The sequence below is a fragment of the Camelina sativa genome, chromosome 14 (assembly GCF_000633955.1).
Source record: "Camelina sativa cultivar DH55 chromosome 14, Cs, whole genome shotgun sequence".
Taxonomy (NCBI): Eukaryota; Viridiplantae; Streptophyta; class Magnoliopsida; order Brassicales; family Brassicaceae; genus Camelina; species Camelina sativa.
The window spans coordinates 1313909-1331927 of record NC_025698.1 but is presented as its reverse complement, the minus strand read 5'-3'; the positions used below and the strand labels follow the sequence as shown (position 1 = coordinate 1331927).

General features: G+C 35.8%; 3 protein-coding genes and 1 long non-coding RNA gene across 14 annotated transcripts; all 4 read left to right on the top strand.

Annotated features, from left to right (window-relative positions):
* Positions 840 to 1775, top strand: LOC104738890 (fasciclin-like arabinogalactan protein 9). Its single transcript, XM_010459102.2, has one exon. The coding sequence runs from the start codon at positions 903 to 905 to the stop codon at positions 1647 to 1649; it is 747 nt and encodes a 248-aa protein (XP_010457404.1). The 5' UTR covers positions 840 to 902; the 3' UTR covers positions 1650 to 1775.
* Positions 2535 to 4985, top strand: LOC104738889 (prohibitin-2, mitochondrial-like). The gene is made up of 6 exons (XM_010459101.1): positions 2535 to 2640; positions 3173 to 3346; positions 3435 to 3551; positions 4016 to 4186; positions 4269 to 4481; positions 4574 to 4985. The coding sequence occupies exons 2-6, from the start codon at positions 3176 to 3178 to the stop codon at positions 4766 to 4768; spliced, it is 867 nt and encodes a 288-aa protein (XP_010457403.1). The 5' UTR covers positions 2535 to 2640; positions 3173 to 3175; the 3' UTR covers positions 4769 to 4985.
* LOC104738888 (monothiol glutaredoxin-S13) lies at positions 6883 to 7599 on the top strand. Its single transcript, XM_010459100.1, has one exon. It carries the CDS (start codon positions 6967 to 6969, stop codon positions 7423 to 7425), a length of 459 nt encoding a protein of 152 aa, XP_010457402.1. The 5' UTR covers positions 6883 to 6966; the 3' UTR covers positions 7426 to 7599.
* Positions 8382 to 13594, top strand: LOC104738887. 11 transcript variants are annotated; one of them, XR_759896.2, is made up of 24 exons: positions 8385 to 8747; positions 8839 to 8919; positions 8998 to 9056; positions 9156 to 9197; positions 9293 to 9339; positions 9422 to 9551; positions 9664 to 9765; positions 9851 to 9945; positions 10019 to 10076; positions 10177 to 10277; positions 10425 to 10462; positions 10579 to 10659; positions 10750 to 10861; positions 10997 to 11154; positions 11259 to 11354; positions 11457 to 11493; positions 11575 to 11644; positions 11729 to 11799; positions 11891 to 11979; positions 12108 to 12258; positions 12386 to 12493; positions 12612 to 12786; positions 12965 to 13024; positions 13135 to 13594. It is a non-coding gene; the product is annotated as an uncharacterized LOC104738887 (long non-coding RNA). The 11 variants fall into 11 exon arrangements; XR_002035006.1 differs by having other exon boundaries at positions 10971 to 11154; positions 11398 to 11493; XR_759894.2 differs by having other exon boundaries at positions 8386 to 8747; positions 10556 to 10659; positions 10971 to 11154.

Here is an 18019-nt window from a genome sequence, read left to right as displayed (position 1 = left end):
TTTTTTTTTTTTTTTTTTTTTTTTTTTTTCTGATTATAACTGTGCATTGTTTTCTGTTAGGACAATGTCGTTAAGTTTATTCTCAAACCCACAGCAACAACAGCATACACCTCAGCTGTTGTTTCAAACTTGGCAATAGATGTTTCAGCAGCAGCAGACTAATTCTTTCTTCTCGCAATCGCTACCGCAACAACAACAACAAACATAAAATACAACAGTTGTATTTGTTCACCAAAGTTAAGCTTCGGCCAATTACAGTACCAAGTGGACCTATCTTCATCCCAATTCTCATAAACTCCTACTTTTTTTTTTTTTCTTATTAGAGTTTGCTTTAGAGATTACGGTTATTGGATAAATTGTTATAGTTCTTGTTCAAATTGTGAAATCTTGAAAAACATGAACTTGTTGCTCCCCTAAATTTGATATTTTTAGAGTCTTTGATGCAACGGCTATTGATCTTTTATTCTTTATATTTAGAGAGAAGATATTGGATTATAGGAGTGTCACAAGACATGCAAATACTAATGCATCGAAGTTGCTATTATTTCCCATTACGCGCCTCAGACAAAATAAGTTTTTAGAAAAACACAAAACTAACAAATATTCATTGATTCAATAAAAGTACCAAACAAACTCAATGCTAAAATAACTTGCAAGCTCATAATTCACTTGACAAATTGATCAACAAGTAAAATCTAAAAACAATCCCGCGACGTAGCGCGGATATTAACCTAGTGTTAATAATAGACATTATTTTGTCTACAAACGATTTGTATTGACTTGGCCATCTCATTCCAACAAAGATACAACTCATCAGTTTCAAACACTTAACTTCGATATAAACCATTACCTTACGATCTCACTTTCTTAATCACTTCACACATTAACTAAACAAACCAATAATGGCCAACACTCGTCTAGCTCTGGCTACTCTCCTCCTCATCGCCGCCGTACTTCTCTCAACCAAGGCAATGGCTCAGCCGGCAGCCCCGGCTCCAGGTCCTGCTGGTCCTATCAACCTCACGGCGATCCTTGAAAAAGGCGGACAATTCTCTACTTTCATCCATCTTCTAAACATCACTCAAATCGGTAGCCAAGTGAACATTCAACTCAATAGTTCATCTGAAGGTATGACAGTGTTCGCACCAACAGACAATGCTTTCCAAAACCTTAAACCCGGAACTCTAAACAAGTTAAGCTCAGACGAACAAGTTAAACTCATTCTCTACCACGTCAGCCCCAAATTTTACAGTATGGATGATCTCCTCTCCGTGAGTAACCCGGTTAGGACTCAAGCTTCTGGCCGAGACAACGGTGTTTACGGGCTTAACATCACCGGTCAAACAAATCAAATCAATGTCTCAACTGGTTACGTGGAGACACGTATCAGCAATGCGTTGAGGCAACAACGTCCTCTTGCAGTTTATGTTGTCGACATGGTTCTATTGCCGGGTGAGATGTTCGGAGAGCACAAGCTCTCGCCGATTGCTCCTGCCCCTAAAAAATCTACATCCAGTGAGGTTTCGGATGACACCACCACTAAAAAGGCGGCAGCCTCGCCATCGGAAAAGTCAGGCTCCGGGGAGAAGAAAGTCGGACTAGGGTTTGGTCTTGGACTTGTTGTCTTATGCTTGAAATTTCTCTTTTGAAATTTGAATATAGCAATGAATTGTTTTTCTTTTGATATATATTGAATTTATCCTGCGATTTGGAGTATGAAATATGAAATTTGTTAATTCAGATCAATGAAATAAAATGTGAGATTTTTTTACTTATTATATATTCTCGTCTATAGTTGACGTCAGTTGTGTGCCTGTCATTATGTGGATAGCTCTTTTCTTGGCCAATATATGCAAAACTATAACAAATTATTATTGTGTATACTTAAAAATTCTGTTTAACCAACATAGATATTCGGTTCACATGTAATGTCTCAAGTCTTAACTAAACAAATACAATTGGTCTTCATCACTTTTTGAACTCTAGCTACGTGAAGATACTGGATCGAAGGACGGTAGTTTCATTAACGATAGACTTCTAAAACACTAAACTACTTAAAAGTCAATCGGTGAGCCGATTAAACTGTAAATATTAATTGATGCATCAGATCCGAAAAAGTAGCCAACGCGTCACATGCGATTACTAAACTCTACACATATATACATATGGACCATAGAACTACTTTATTCGATTCACTTATTTAAATTTGACCGGCAGTATAAATTAGTAATGATAATAGATTGTTCAAAGAGTTGTTTAATTATATTGTAACACACACTCTTTGATATTTTAAATCATAACTTAGTTGCCATTAAATTATAAAAATAGCCAGGAAAACTAAACAAACACACTTGTGCATCTGTCTTATACAAGTCAAAACTCCTCTTAACACACCTGCTGACGAATAACGAAAACATGGACTTTTTAAAATTTACTAAATGAAATAATGGGCCTCTTTGAAAAATACATAATGGGCTTAATAAAGCATATTATAACTAATGGGCCTGAGCAATTCAGCAGGAACATACTAGAAGATAGTTCGCGATTATCATTTCTAAAACCCTAATAAGATTCGCCGGCAGCTCCGATCGTGATCTTTCCTAAACCCTAACATCGCCGGTGATTAACAGCTGAGCGAAGGTTCATCTCTCTCTCTCTCTCTCTCTCTCTCTCTCTCTCTCCACTTTTTCGTCGGAATTTACACAGTGTTTATTGGTATGCTCTGTTTGGTTGCCGATAAAAGTCACGCAGTGCCTGATCGTCGTTCAGTTTGATAGTCATTTGCGTAATTTTATCGGTAGATCGTCATTTGGTGAAAGCTATTGCTCGTCTATTCTTGTTTTAAGTTTATAGTCTCCGATCTATGGATACTGAATCGATTTGATAAATGTTCAATGGCTGGATCGATTTTAGCTTAGCTTTGGGATCTGTTATGTTACCGATGCTTTCAGTTTGTGAAGCATTTTTTTTTTTTGTGCGATCTTCACGAATTCGTGTTTTTCTCCACTTGTTTCCCTGTCCATCGATTCTCTTAGTAACACCAGTTCTGTATCTTCTCTTTTGAATTGGAGGCTTGTGCATTGATTTTTCTATGTGTGTGATTTCTTATGGCGGTGTTAAGTCTTTTGGATCTTCGTATATGGAGGTTTTTAATTGCTTTTTTGGTTCTTAGGAGATGAGTTTCAACAAAGTTCCCAACATTCCTGGATCTCCTGCTCTCTCTGCCCTTCTTAAGGTCAGCGTTATTGGTGGGCTCGGTGTCTATGCCCTTACTAACAGTCTCTACAATGTTGATGGAGGACACCGTGCTGTCATGTTCAACCGATTAACTGGTGTCAAGGAAAAGGTTTTGTGTTTCTCCAACTACCCATAGTTACTTTTGGATCTGCTTCTTTGAGTAGTTGTTTTGCAAAGCATGACTTTTGTGGTTTCAGGTATACCCGGAAGGCACACATTTTATGTTGCCATGGTTTGAAAGGCCAATCATCTATGACGTTCGTGCACGACCTTACCTTGTTGAGAGCACCACCGGTAGTCATGACCTTCAGATGGTGCGTTCTGGTTCTACTGCCTTTTTTTTTCCTGTGTGTTTGTACTATTATCCAGCCTATGCTCTAACTTCATATGTTGTTGATGAATATGAAGACCTTCCTTCTTTTTATGTTCTGTTAAGATCCTTATATCAGTATTAAGACCATGCTTTTAAGTTCGGATGTGATTTATCACTATGGAGTTGCAGATTATATTTCACTTTCTCTGTTAGGATATTACATTATTACATGATTACTGTAGATGGATAATTGATTGAAAAAGAAATGGAGAAAACTTTGACTAGATATCTTCTTAGTTTCCTTTTGTGTGTTTCCGACTTTAGTTTCTGACTATGAAACAAGACATCTAATGAAAATTGTTTTAGGATGAGATTAAATTTAGGTGGAACAAGTTGACTGAAGTCTCTGTTTTTTTCTTTAAGGGTGGTTCTGTGTTTCTGAAAATTTTCTTGGTTGTTGCACAGGTGAAAATTGGACTAAGGGTGCTCACACGTCCTATGGGTGATCGTTTGCCAAAGATTTACCGAAGCCTTGGCGAGAATTACAGTGAAAGGGTTCTTCCTTCCATCATCCATGAAACCCTAAAAGCAGTGGTAGCTCAGTACAATGCAAGCCAGCTCATAACACAGAGAGAAGTAGGTCTCACAACATTCTTCTTCCACAAGCTTTTCCTGCTCTTTTTGTTTCTTATGGTGGTCTGTGATAACTCTCATCTAGGCTGTGAGCAGAGAGATACGCAAGATTCTGACAGAGCGAGCTTCTAACTTCGACATTGCTCTTGATGATGTCTCCATCACGACCCTCACTTTTGGCAAGGAGTTCACCGCAGCAATCGAGGCAAAACAAGTCGCTGCTCAAGAAGCTGAACGGGCTAAGTTCATTGTGGAGAAAGCCGAGCAAGACAGGAGAAGTGCGGTTATCCGTGCCCAGGTATAGGATTGTAGATATCTATCGTAGATCCAGTGACTTGAGATTATAAGTATCGGCCTAAAGCATTAGGTCTTTAAATTACATCTGTGCAGGGAGAAGCTAAAAGTGCTCAGCTGATCGGACAAGCAATTGCAAACAATCAGGCATTCATCACTCTGAGAAAGATTGAAGCTGCAAGAGAGATTGCTCAGACCATTGCACAATCTGCAAACAAGGTTTACCTGAGTTCCAACGATCTGTTGCTCAACCTCCAAGAGATGAACTTGGAGCCTAACGCTAAGAAGTAAAAGAGAAGGAAAGAGTAAGTTTTCTTCAATTATTTTCTCTAAAAAAAGTCTCCGCCTTGGAAGTAAAGAACCGGTTCGGTGCTTGACCAAAATGACCCCTTCTCTCTCTTGATAGATTTTGAAAATAGTCTTTTAAGCGGACATATTGCAACTCGGTTTGGTTTGGCTTTGGTCAGTATTATTCATCATCATGTTCAGTGAAACTTATCGTTGGATATTTACCCGGAGGATTGATGAAGTCAAAGTTAAACATAATAAAAATTCATATTCATATGATCTGATCTATGCCTAATTGTCAATAGTTCTTTAGTTATATTACGATTACGACATGATTAATATAAATATTCATATTCGAATATAAATTAAGATGCATACCAATCCCTTAAACTTAAAAAATATTAAACTTTTTCGTTAAGTTGTTGTTAACTTGCTATTCAATTTTTCCTTTTCTCCACTAGAGTTCCTAACGTTATCTAGACCTATAAGGGATTTGTATTGGAAAGAAAAAGATAAATTAATATTATTGCACACGTATTATAACATTTTGTATGAGCATAGCAACATGGACCCTTTGTAATTGATGACGCTTTGCCGGCTCCACCATGATAGCGACGTCTTTTTCTTTCTTTTTTACCGGTTAGGATTTTTATGGGGGTGACGAAACTCCGGCGAATTTTCCGGTGACGTCAAATTTTAATTTTTGTGACTTGGTATTCATTCTATCGGTGGCTATATTTGTGAATAACCGACGACTGCTTTTTATGATGTCATGTATTATCAAAACTAGCTGGAGACGAGTGATGACCGTTAACCAATAAATTAATTTAAAAGGCTACTCAAATGTTTTCGAGTAATATACAGTAGATTCAAAAAGTTACGTCATCTGTAAATTTAATTAAAGAGGGAACGGAACGGAACAACTTGCTGTTTCGTGAAGTTAAAGGGAGACGTCATGTCGTTTTGTCACGGTGAGGGTCCTCCTCCTCCATCTTTTGTCATTTTTTTCCTACTCTACTTCTCTCAGCTGTTTTCTTTTGACGAAAGGAATTGTTTGATTCTTCCACAAAGCTGATACGTCATCTGTGGGGTTCGTGACAGACGATTTTCCGATCAGATCGCAAGTTAAACCAATCATAAACGAGGAATTCAAAAATGTTATGTATTCCGTTGGAAAAGAAACGATTATAGTTTCATGTTTCAACTAGAATATAATATACAAATTGATAACGTAATGTTAGAGAAAACAAGTCATCGTCATGACGTAATAGAGATGATCTAAAAATCTAAATGGTCCATACAAATGATTTGCCTTTATCCACAAAAACGTAACCATACGAAGACAATTTTAACTAATGACATACGTTTTTATTAAGCAAATAAAGAAATCTGTTGACATCAGCCTCTTGCTATGTATTCGTCATCATTTACTTTAAAATAAACTATATATCGTGCAAGTCACTGATTTATAAATTGCTACAATTTTTCTAAATTACAACAGTTCAAAAATGACATTTCGTTAAGATGATAACAATTATATTAAATTGAGTTGTCGCATTTGAGTTCCGACGATGAGTTCAAAATTTATCTTTCACTCTTAAGTTAAATATATCTTTAATATTTGGATGATTTACACTCAACATTAAAGAATTAATCATAATCATAAGTATAGGTTATACATAGATCTTTATTTTGGATACGGTGACGTGGCTTCCGATTTCATGAGAGTACATTTTACACATCCTTCATTGACCCCCAACCCAAAATGCTCACCAAAATCCTCTATATAAATTCTTTAATAATCCAATCTCTTACCAAACTAACCCAACTACACAGGTCTCCTCTCTCTTGCTCTTTCCCTCTCTCTCTCTCTCTCTCTCTCTCTCTCTCTCTCTCTCTCTCTCTCTCTCTCTCTCTCTCTCTCTCTCTCTCTCTCTCTCTCTCTCTCTCTCTCTCTCTCTCTCTCTCTCTCTCTCTCTCTCTCTCTCTCTCTCTCTCTCTCTCTCTCTCTCTCTCTCTCTCTCTCTCTCTCTCTCTCTCTCTCTCTCTCTCTCTCTCTCTCTCTCTCTCTCTCTCTCTCTCTCTCTCTCTCTCTCTCTCTCTCTCTCTCTCTCTCTCTCTCTCTCTCTCTCTCTCTCTCTCTCTCTCTCTCTCTCTCTCTCTCTCTCTCTCTCTCTCTCTCTCTCTCTCTAGCATCAACTATGCAAAAAGCAATAAGACCATACGAGTCATCGTCGTGGACGACGACTGTGCCGGGAAATAGCATTTTCCGTCCAAAGAATGAAGATAAACCATCATCATCATCAACCTCATTATCATGGCTAACATCACCAAAGCCAAAGCCAACATCTATACACACTAAGAGATCAAGCAACCACCTAGTGGTGATGGAGAATGCTGTGGTGGTGTTTGCGAGGAGAGGGTGTTGTATGGGACACGTGGCGAAACGGCTGCTACTGACACATGGTGTGAACCCCTTGGTGGTTGAAATTGGTGAAGACGAAGACAACAAGTACGACAACATCTTAAGTGATAAAGAGAAATTACCTGTGATGTACATAGGAGGGAAGTTGTTTGGAGGGTTGGAAAATCTGATGGCTGCTCATATCAATGGTGATTTAGTGCCTAGTCTTAGACAAGCTGGGGCTTTATGGCTTTGATTTTGAATCCTCATCATATTTTATTTAAGTGTCTTCTTCTTCCTTTTTCCTTCCTTTTTACATGATTTGTTGATATTTTTTTTAATGCAGTCTTCTGCCTATGTAAATTTGTAAAAGATTGTTACGTGATTGGTTTGAATGATCATAAGGAAACAAAGAAAATAACAAAAAACTGCATCTGTTTTTTTTTTTTTTTAAATTAAACTTAATTTATAACAACCTTAAAATCTAGTTAAAGCCTTTAAAGGTTGAAAAAAATCAGAAGCAAAGAAAACATTTATATTAATACATGAAAATATATCGAACTTATTACACTTCGGACTAATTCCTAAGGATAGGATGGTAAGTATGGTTTGTTTTCACAATTAAATTAAACTTAAACACTTAAATTTATTTCAATAAGAAACTGTTTAATTAAAAACTTTAATTATAAAAATCAAAATGGTTTACTTGTAAAGAAATCAAGAAGAGAGTATGATACCTGACTGGACTTCGGGTGGGCCGTCACAGAAAAGCCCATTGCTAATAAGGCCTTCATCACTGCACTGTTCTGTAGTTGTCGTGACATCGACGAAACCCTTGTCTTCGTAATCTCTCATGAGTTTAAACGAATCAACAAAAACCACCCGTTATCGATTGACTGAAGGCAGAGCCGCAGAGGAGGAGGGAGATCAATCAATCACGAAACTGAGATGTTTTCCTCCGGACAAATCTTACGGATAAAGTTCTTGCAAAGATCATCATAGGAGACGTAGAAAGCCCTATACGTCTCCTATGTGTTTTTTTAGATATTTGGGCTTTATATGGGCTTCGGTTTGTAAACAAACCCGACTATGGTGATAATTAAATGGAAAAATAACGTTATAATTTCCTTATTAACGGTTCGGTTCTTTATTACTAATCCTAATCCTAATACTAAACATAAACTGAAAAACACAAACACATCTGGGTTGCTTATAAATACTGCTTTAGGTCTCAACATCTCTTAAACACAGTCGCTCTTCTTATCACTCTCGTCACCGAAAAAAAAAAAAAAAAATTTAAGGAGAGATTCCTTTTCGTTCTCTTCTCTAATGGCATAAGATTAGTTTTTTTTTTATTTCTCCTTTCTCTCTCTAATTGCTCTCTCGTATTGATGCTGATTTTTTGAAGAACGAAGAAGATTCAAAGCAGAGCAGAGCTAGGGTTTATGATTGATGACCCAAAATTAGGGGGTTCTCTTTGTCTTCTAATTGATGAATGAATTAGCAAGCAGGATATGGTTTCCATGGCGTTTCTTCTTCTTCAACTTTCTCTCATCTGATTTGATCGACCAACTAAAGGTAATACAATTTCTAGGGTTTACTTTTAAGTTATGTTAAGACCTCATTCTCTTGTCTTGTCTTCTAAGTATCTCGGTTGATGAATTTGCAGGAAGATATTGGTGCCAAGTGATGGTCGGAGGAGCCGGATGATGGCGTTTCTTCTTCTGATTTCACCGACCGCCAAGTACAGGTTTCATAATTTCTAGGGTTTTTTTTTTTTTTTTTGGTTTGGTTTGGTTTTAATCTAATTCTGGTATATGTTGTGCAGGTCAGAAAGATGGATTGAAGAGTGAAGAAGAAGAAGAAGACTTAAGCAGACTGCTTAAGGTAAGTTAACTCTGTTCTTCTCTCTTTCTTGCTTCTTTTCACTTGGATTTTCAGTTTTTTTACTAACTAATACTAACCAGCACACACATACATCTTCAGTGATCCTAATGGAAGTTATATGAAGACACTCTGAATTTTGAGGTTCGTGTTACTTGCTCTTAGATGAAGTTGGTATTGATAATATTTGGTCTCACTTCACTTCCTCTGATTCCTGGATGCGTATTCTTGTTTTGCAGTTACTGTACGTGGGCTTTCATCATCTCCTCCATGGCAACATTTGAAGGTCTGATTGACACTAATGTTTTGCTGCGACATTTTGGTTTCTTCTCCCTTGTCTTTCTGATATGAAATCCATTTTCTTGCAGGATCCTGCAAATGATCTTGCAGGATTATATGCGGAGAGCTGGTTATGTCTTCTTTAATTTGCTGATGTCACTCGAGACAGTTTCTGAGTCTTCCTCCTTGTCCACTTCAAATTCTCCCCATCCATAAGTTGTGAGTCTAATTCCGCCACTTTAAAGTTTATTCTTCGTTACAAACACAATATAGAAACTAACTGATATTTTTTTTCTTATGGTTTTTATGCTGTTGCTTCTTCCTTCTCTAGATGTTGCAGTCTTACACAACGATGGTCAAATCCTATTCTGGAGATTGTATTGGCGTTTGTTTCATGAGTCAAGAGAGACGACCACAAATCTGGAGCGTTGGGGTGAGATTTGTTTCTCCACTTTTTAAAATTACTTTAAATCTCTCTTGTTTATGTTTTGCTTAGTAATGAGTTTGTCTACTTTTAGGTTTTAACAAGAGGAGCCAAGAATCAGTATACCTGATACTGGGCACTGGGCAGAGGTGGATTGAAGAATGAAAAAGATAACTCATACTGCTTAAGGTAAGTTACATCTGTTCTTCTCTCTTGCTTCTTTTCACTTGGATTTTCAGATTTACTAACTAATACTAACCAGCATACACAGACATCTTCGGTGATTCTAATGGATGTTATAAGACACTCTGAATTCTGAGGTTTGTGTTCCTTGCTCTTAGAAGAAGTTGGTATTCATAATATTTGGTCTCACTTTACTTCACTTTTTCTGATTCTTGGATGCCTCTTTTTTTTTTGCAGTTACTGTACGTGGGCTCCCATCATCTGGTCTATTGCAAGATTTGAAGGTCTGATTGACAACTAATGTTTTGCTGCAGCATTTTGGTTTCAACTATAACAATGTAAGTGTCTTTTGTTTTCTATTTTAGCTCTACCACTCTTATGATACTGACAAAGGATTTAGATTGGGATTAAGCCTTATGTTCATGAGTCTTCACGTTTTTAGTTTTAAAGCTGCAATTTTTAAGTCTATTGCTTCTCTATATCAGGTGGAGATCTACACGATGGAAGGGAAGTCATTCTCCAGGTAAGCTAATCTTTATATTATATAGTCTTAACTTTTATAGCTGTACAATCTTGGTTTGACCTTACTACTTTAAATGATTTTCTAAATTGAAAGATTTTACAATCTTGGTCTTGAAGGCATCGCCGCCGTGGAGTACGGTAAGAGTGAAAACCAACCCCGACTCTGACAGCGTTCTTCGTCCCTGCTAACAGTGGATAGTAAGACCTAGATCCGTTTCTCCCTTGTGTGTTGTTGTTTCGTGTGTGAATGCTTTGTTTCTAATGGTCTTCTCTGCTTTTTTCTCTCAGGTTGGTGAGAACCCAACTGCGTCTGGCTAGGGAGATTTTTTGGAATTACTCCTGAACAGCTTTGTCATAATGTTGTCAAAGGATCGCAACAACAAGCAGCAATATGGACTGGGTAAGTTTCCACTCATGAGACGTGCTTATATGTATATGTCTGATTACTTCTTTTTTTTTTTGTTATCTCTTGCTAACTTTGGTGTGCATGTTTTTTGTTGTTGCATCAGCCTCACGAATTGTCAAATTTGCTCAGATACTACCAGAGAAAGACATCACTGGACATGATTGATGATTTGCTAAAGTGCAACACCATTTATGGTTTCTGGTATGGAGATTTTTTGGAATTACTCCTGAACAGCTTTGTCATAATATTGTCAAGGGATCGCAACAACAAGCAGCAATATGGACTGGGTAAGTTTCCACTCATAAGACGTGCTTATACATGTCTGATTACTATTTTTTTTTATCTATTGTCTCAAGCTAACTTTGGTATGCATGTTTTTCTGTTGCATCAGCCTCAAGGATTGTCAAATTTGCTCAGATACTACCCGAGAAAGGCATCAGTGACATGATGATGACTTGCTAAAGCGCAAGACCATTTATGGTTTCAGGTACGGAGATGCACATTTGTTTTTTGTTTGTTTTTCATCACAGAGGTTTCTCTCAGAATGCTTGCCATGATCTCACTTTAATCATTTTGATGGTTGTTACAGTAGCGTCTTTAGCAAATTGGGATAAAAATAATCAGAGGTTTGTAATGCAATCAATTTAGTTAGATCTGGCTCGTTCCACTTTCACAAGTGTACCTTTGTCTTACATAATCTCCGACAGAGTATCAAAGAAGGATGGTATGATGGAGGAAGCATTGCATTTGCAGTGATTCTTTTGATTGTTGTCACTGGTAATTTTAACTTGTTTCACTTAAGTATGGAATTTTTTTATATTAACTTTTAGTGTTGTTCTGATGGTTCATTCTCCTCTGCAGCTGACAGTGACTACAAACAGCCTCTCCAGCCTCAAATCCTGAATGATGAAAAGAGAAACATACATCTGGAGGTAATAGATTTGCACCAGTGTAATTTTTCCTCCCTCAATACTCTTTTTTCTTGTTCCCTCCTTAGTTACACTACACATGTGTTGATTGCAGCACAGGTGACAAGAGGTGGAAGACGAGTGGAAAATTTTATCTATGACAGTGTGGTGGGTGATGTCATACCTCTCAACATTTGAAATTAGGTGGGTGATCTGTTCTCTCTGTATCATCTTGTTTTTATCCATACTACCGTGTGTCTCGAAGTTAAAATTTATCTTTAGGTTCCGGCGGTTTAATATTTGAGTTTTATTGTTTTCAAATTCCAATGCAGTTTTACACTTAGGAGTGGAAGAATGATTCGTATGTTTCCTCTCCTTCAGCTGGGGATGAATTTTCGAGACAACCAGGTCGCAGTCTTCTATGCTTCATGCTTTTCTGTTTAACTCAGAGAAGACATGTGGTGGTGTTGCTGTAAAAAAACGGTAAATATCTGCTTCTACATCGTAGATACTAAAATTATTTTTCGTGATATACTCTGTAGTCAAAGATAATATCTATGCTCAATTCAGCTTTTTTTTTTCTTCTTCTTTTTTCAATATTACTTTTCAGGCTGATGGTGAAATTCATGTTCACTGGAAAGGAGCTTCTGAAATTGTCCTGGCATCATGCATAAGCTACCTATCGATAAAGATGGTGGCACCAGTGACTGAAGACGAGGTTTGTGAAAAGTCTAATTTATTAATTCTTTGAAAGCTGGTGTACCTGTATGAATCTGTGATTTACCTTTTGGGTTGTCGTGATATTTAGCCTAATCCAATTTCTTTGATGTTCCCAGGCATTGTGTTTCAACAATGGATTCGAAGAAATGACTGTAAGAACCTTATGATGTGTTGCACTGGCCTTTAAAGAACGTTGGAGGCCGAATGGTCGCAACAGGCGAAGAGCTCTCAAAGTGGGTACTCCCGGTCCCGGAGGATGACCTTATTGTACTAACTATAGTATGCATAAAGGTGAGGATTGATTTGGTTTATGCTTTCTCCGGAGATTAGTCAAATGTACAATTCTTAGTTATCGTGGTTCTCGTCCTTTTGAGATCAATTTTACCGTTTCACATTGCATGGTACTCCATGTCATGTCTTGCAATATTCTTGGAAGTGTTTCTGATCGAAATGTTTGAAATGTGCACAGGATCCATTTAGACCAGGAGTCGAAGATTCAGTCCAGCTGTGTTAAAATGCTGCTGTCAAGGTACTTGTTTTATTCGATTATATTATTTTAAACGGCCAGAAAGGCCAATGACGAAAATTTATTGTTTAGCTTGTTAATAACACTTCTTGATAATATATGTTGATGTTCAGGTCCCGAGGTCCGTATGGTGATTGGTGACAATATTTGCCATGGCTATTGCACCAGAGGCTCATCTATTGGTGCAGACTATCCGTTTTAAGAATGAATTGGAGAGTAACGTTACCATTAAATTAAGCTTGGATATGCAAATGCCAAGATTTACAAATGCGAGCTTGGATATGCAAATGCCAAGATTTACAAATGCGAGGATCCTATACCAATGTGCTACAAGTGAGTCCATCCTTGCAACAGGGTTTTCTATCCTTTCTCCCTATAACGAGGTCTCCCCGATTAGGTGAAATCAAAACTGAAATTGAAAGCTCATTAACATTTGGGTTTTGGTTTGCTATATATTAGCAAAATGGATGGCTATATATTTAGCAAAATGGATGGTTAGTTTTTAAGATTAATATATCCGTTCATTGCAACATGATTCCTATCAAGTAATAAAAGTATTGCCTAGAAATTATTCAGTGGATCGTAGTTATTATATCAGACATATCATACGACAGCAGCTGAAATAGGTTTAAAATTTGGTGAGAAACCGAAACCCTTCGACCACCAGAGAGGTTCTCGTGTTGAAGTCTGCACAAGGAGCCAAAACGACGTCGAAACAGCGTTATTTTTTTGTCGCGCTTTTTTTTTTTTTTTTTTGTCGCGCATCGAAACAGCGTTATTATCTAATCAAAGGTGAGAATCTGATGAGTAGGTAAAATATGAATCAACTTGCTGCCCTGATGCGATGCGATAATTAGGAGAGGTCTGATTCGTATAATGTGCACGGAAACCTAAAAGAAAAACAGAAAGATCGAGATAATGATCATGACGATCGTGAATCAATCTTCAAGAATGTATTAATGTTAACGTAAAACAGAAATCACAAACAACCAACAGAGAAGAGAGTGAAATAGAAAGAAACAGAGAGTAAAACGAAATTGATTAAGAAATTGTAACTGGTAAACAATGAAACAACGTTCACAAGAAACTCAGAATCATCATCTCATCTGCAAGAGTCTCAAAGAGAGATCTCCAGCAACAACGATGAGGAACAAGTCACCAAACCCAGAAAATAGAAACAACAATTCAGATTTTGCATAATAGAAAAGGATGAGCTAACATGTGCTCTTATAGAAGACTAACAAATCGACAAACAGCGTTAACCCATTTTATTTCTCTTCCGTGACATTGACAAACTCTGATCCGTTAGTCCTCCAGCTGTTATATGGCACGTGCTCTCCTCCTCTGCTACTTATCTTAGCCTTACATGTGTAGCTCCTGATTTACTGTAACAATTAATATGGAGATGCTGTTGGCTACTGGCTAGCATCAGTCCAGAATTGCAGAACCAGTTTGTGGAACAGAGGAAACAGCAAATTCTGAGAATTTAATTGATACAACAGACATCGACATCAAGCTACCAATGCTGTGTGCATGTAGAGCGGGAAATGGCCTGGGTGTGATCACAACAAGCAATCAGGAGCCATGTATGTCGTTCAAAAATTAATTATAACTAAAATTTACACATAACTAAAATATCATCAATTCAAATTTACACATATTGGTGTTACAAAAACAAAAATATAAATTTCTTGAAAGATATGTGCAGATTCTGTCAAATGATATATTCATATATTTGCATTCCATAGGTGTATATGTATAGACGTTTGAGTAGCTAGTGATAAATATTTTAAAACAATAATAATGCTATTTAAAAAATTTAAGATTGAAGAAACCATACAGGGGACCGCGACATATTTGATGAGGCCAAGCTTCAATCATGAAGCCAATAACATTTTCTGATTACTATAATATATTGCGAAAAGATCACTTTTAAGTAATTATCACCAACTTTTTAACATGCTTTTTGCGAGCCCGAATGCATCAACGAACCATTATGGATGAAAGGTGGACCAAATTTGACCGTTTGGTAGCAATTTAGATATTTTAACTAGTCTTTTCAGATCTTTATCCATATACGTAACATGAAAAATGCCACATATATGTCCTCATCATTCAATGATTTGTTGTCAAATAATTGAAGAAAATCATGGAGATTTTTTTTTTGTATATACATATATGGTTTATTTACCATATGTATTATATTATTAACATGTTGACTTGTGATATCATGGATCTAGCACTTATATTATTAATAATTATAAATTTAACAAGACTAGTAACCAGATACAAGTTATTACTTGCTGCATCGTAAAGCATATAGCGAAATCACAAAAATTAATGATTATGTAATCTGATATCGTGATTCACGAGAATCATTCATTTGATCAATACTCTCGACCGAAAGACAAATTTGTGACACGTGACAATATTAGAATAAAAATATGAAATTAAAGAAACAATATAGTTCTTACTTCTGAAATTGACAAGTACGATCAAAGGTTGAAAATACACGTGACACATATCGGTCATGAAAATATGATACCTCCAAGAAAAAAGAAAAAAAAAAAATCCCATTAGCTATTGACTTGTCCAAAGAAACTTAACTGAGGGTTCAAATCTCGTATTTTTTTTTTTTTCCTGAAGTTAGACAAACCATTACCATCAAAAGCTGGTGAATCGTTTGAAACAAATAGTAGCCGCTAAAGCTAGCGAGAAAACACATAGATGCTCGAAGCCCAAACTTGGTTAGCTCATACTCACGTCCGTCTATATATATATTACCGTTGAATAGACAACTATGATAACGGGCATATTTTTAGAGTTTTGTAAGATCATACATTATACATATTGCAACTATTCAAGCTGGTGTTGCATACTTGCATGTACGTATATATTATTGACAATGAAGATTCATATACAGAGGACAATGACCATTTCAATTAGTTATGTTTAATGTTATTTTAACGACCACTTGATCCTATGTTTAGGTATTACTCTCTTTTTATCGCTTGGCACTCATGAACAGTTTCTGTCAACTTTGTGGAAAAATGGTTGGAAAGCGTGACTTTATCTTTTAATTACTTTTATGACCCATGAAAAAATAATATTTTAAAAAAAATCCACATACAAATTGCATGGAACATAACCATATAACATAAGTTGGTCATTCCACGAATTGCTCTCATTCGCTATACAACATATATTTTCATATCGTTTACAAAAATATACATGTTCTCGTAATTCAATTAGAAAATTTGGTGGGAAATTATTTTTAACTTATAGTCGTGATAACGTTTTATGTCACTTAAATATATATCGTAATTTTTTTTTTCATTCCAAGAGTAAAAAAAACAGAAAAAAAAAACGGAAAAAGTAATTAGGTAGTTGAAAGAAAAAATAAAAGCCATAAAAGAATAGAGCGATTATCATTTGTAGAATGTCGATATCAATTTGACCAGAAAATGTATTGGATTGGTCAAGTCCGAGTAAAAACAAGAAGGCCATTATCACCCACTAAGTGACATATGTATACTTTAAGTCTAATCATATCTCCATTATGTCTTATTTTTATCTCATATATCGCCAAGTTTCTATGCTATGCTATGGATCTATCCTTTGTCTTCTTTGAAATGTCGTTTATTGCATCATATATTTATATACGCATACGTTTAATCAAGTATATATGTTTTTTGTATGCACATTTAGCCATGGCTTAGTTGTGATTTGTTTTATTTGTACTTTTCTATTTTTCTCCCAAGAATAAATATGGATTCTAGCTAATTTTGTTTTATGTAAATCCATGTTAATACTTTTTGGTCGATGCTATTATTTTTCTACATCTACATATGACCATGTGCATATATATATATATAAATGCATAATAAATATGAGTATCGTATATTCATCTAGACCTAGTATCTTAAAATCCATATGAATATGTATATGTACACAAGCTTCAACTAGTGATAATTTCTAATGCAAGTTGCTTAGTTGCTGTGGAATAAAACATTGATATCAATTGAAATTTATTTGATATATTAACGTTTTTAGCATGTTCGTTTTAGATAACTCATACTCTGTTTATTCATTAATTGTCAATGATGGTGCCTTAAATTGGCTGCATTATTTTCAAATAATATAAATACTCGTTCTCTTTGATTATGGGGATCATATATATATTCTACGACTAAGCACTAGGCAGTAGGCACCCCATACTACATAGACAGACTTGGCTTCGATATTTCTACTTCTACTTTTTGCAAATTCTCGAAAGATCAAATCAAGTTATAAATGGCCCTTAACCTGGTTTAGATTTTATCCTCCAAATTAATTATATCTTTTCCATTTTTGACTTTCTTCGTCCATTCATCGTTATTTGAAAGTACTGATCTCTTTCGCCATTACTGATTTTAGTGTTGGGACAATATCTTATATGTATGCGTATTTGAATTATTAAATTATCCTCGTTTGTAAATTTACTGAAAATCATACAGAACATTTACTTAGCGAGCTCGATGTAATAGTAATAGGTATCATACGGAATTTTTTTTTTTTCGGCCAACGATTCCATTAAGCAATTTAGCTAATACATAAGAGTTTATCATTTACATATAATAGGTATCATACGGAATAGCTAGACTGTTAATTTTGGGTCATAATAGTAAAGCATGTACCTAAATAATCACGTTTCAAAGGGACTAATCAGTTACTTCTTGAATTTTTGGTAATAAAAAAAAGTTTATAATAATGGGAAATATATGTGTGTTTTCTTACACTATCGTGGGCACATGTGAATATGTGATATAGTAAGTATTGTACTTTTTATAAACCAAAAAGCATGTGGTACGTATATCTGTAGTGTACCATTTGGATCTAAATGTCTTATCAATGTTATTCTCTTTGATTTATCCTTGAAAGGAAATATAGAAATAACCGATTAGGTAGTTTAGATACAGGCTATACAGCTGAAAGATAAAAAAAAAAAAAAAAAAAAAA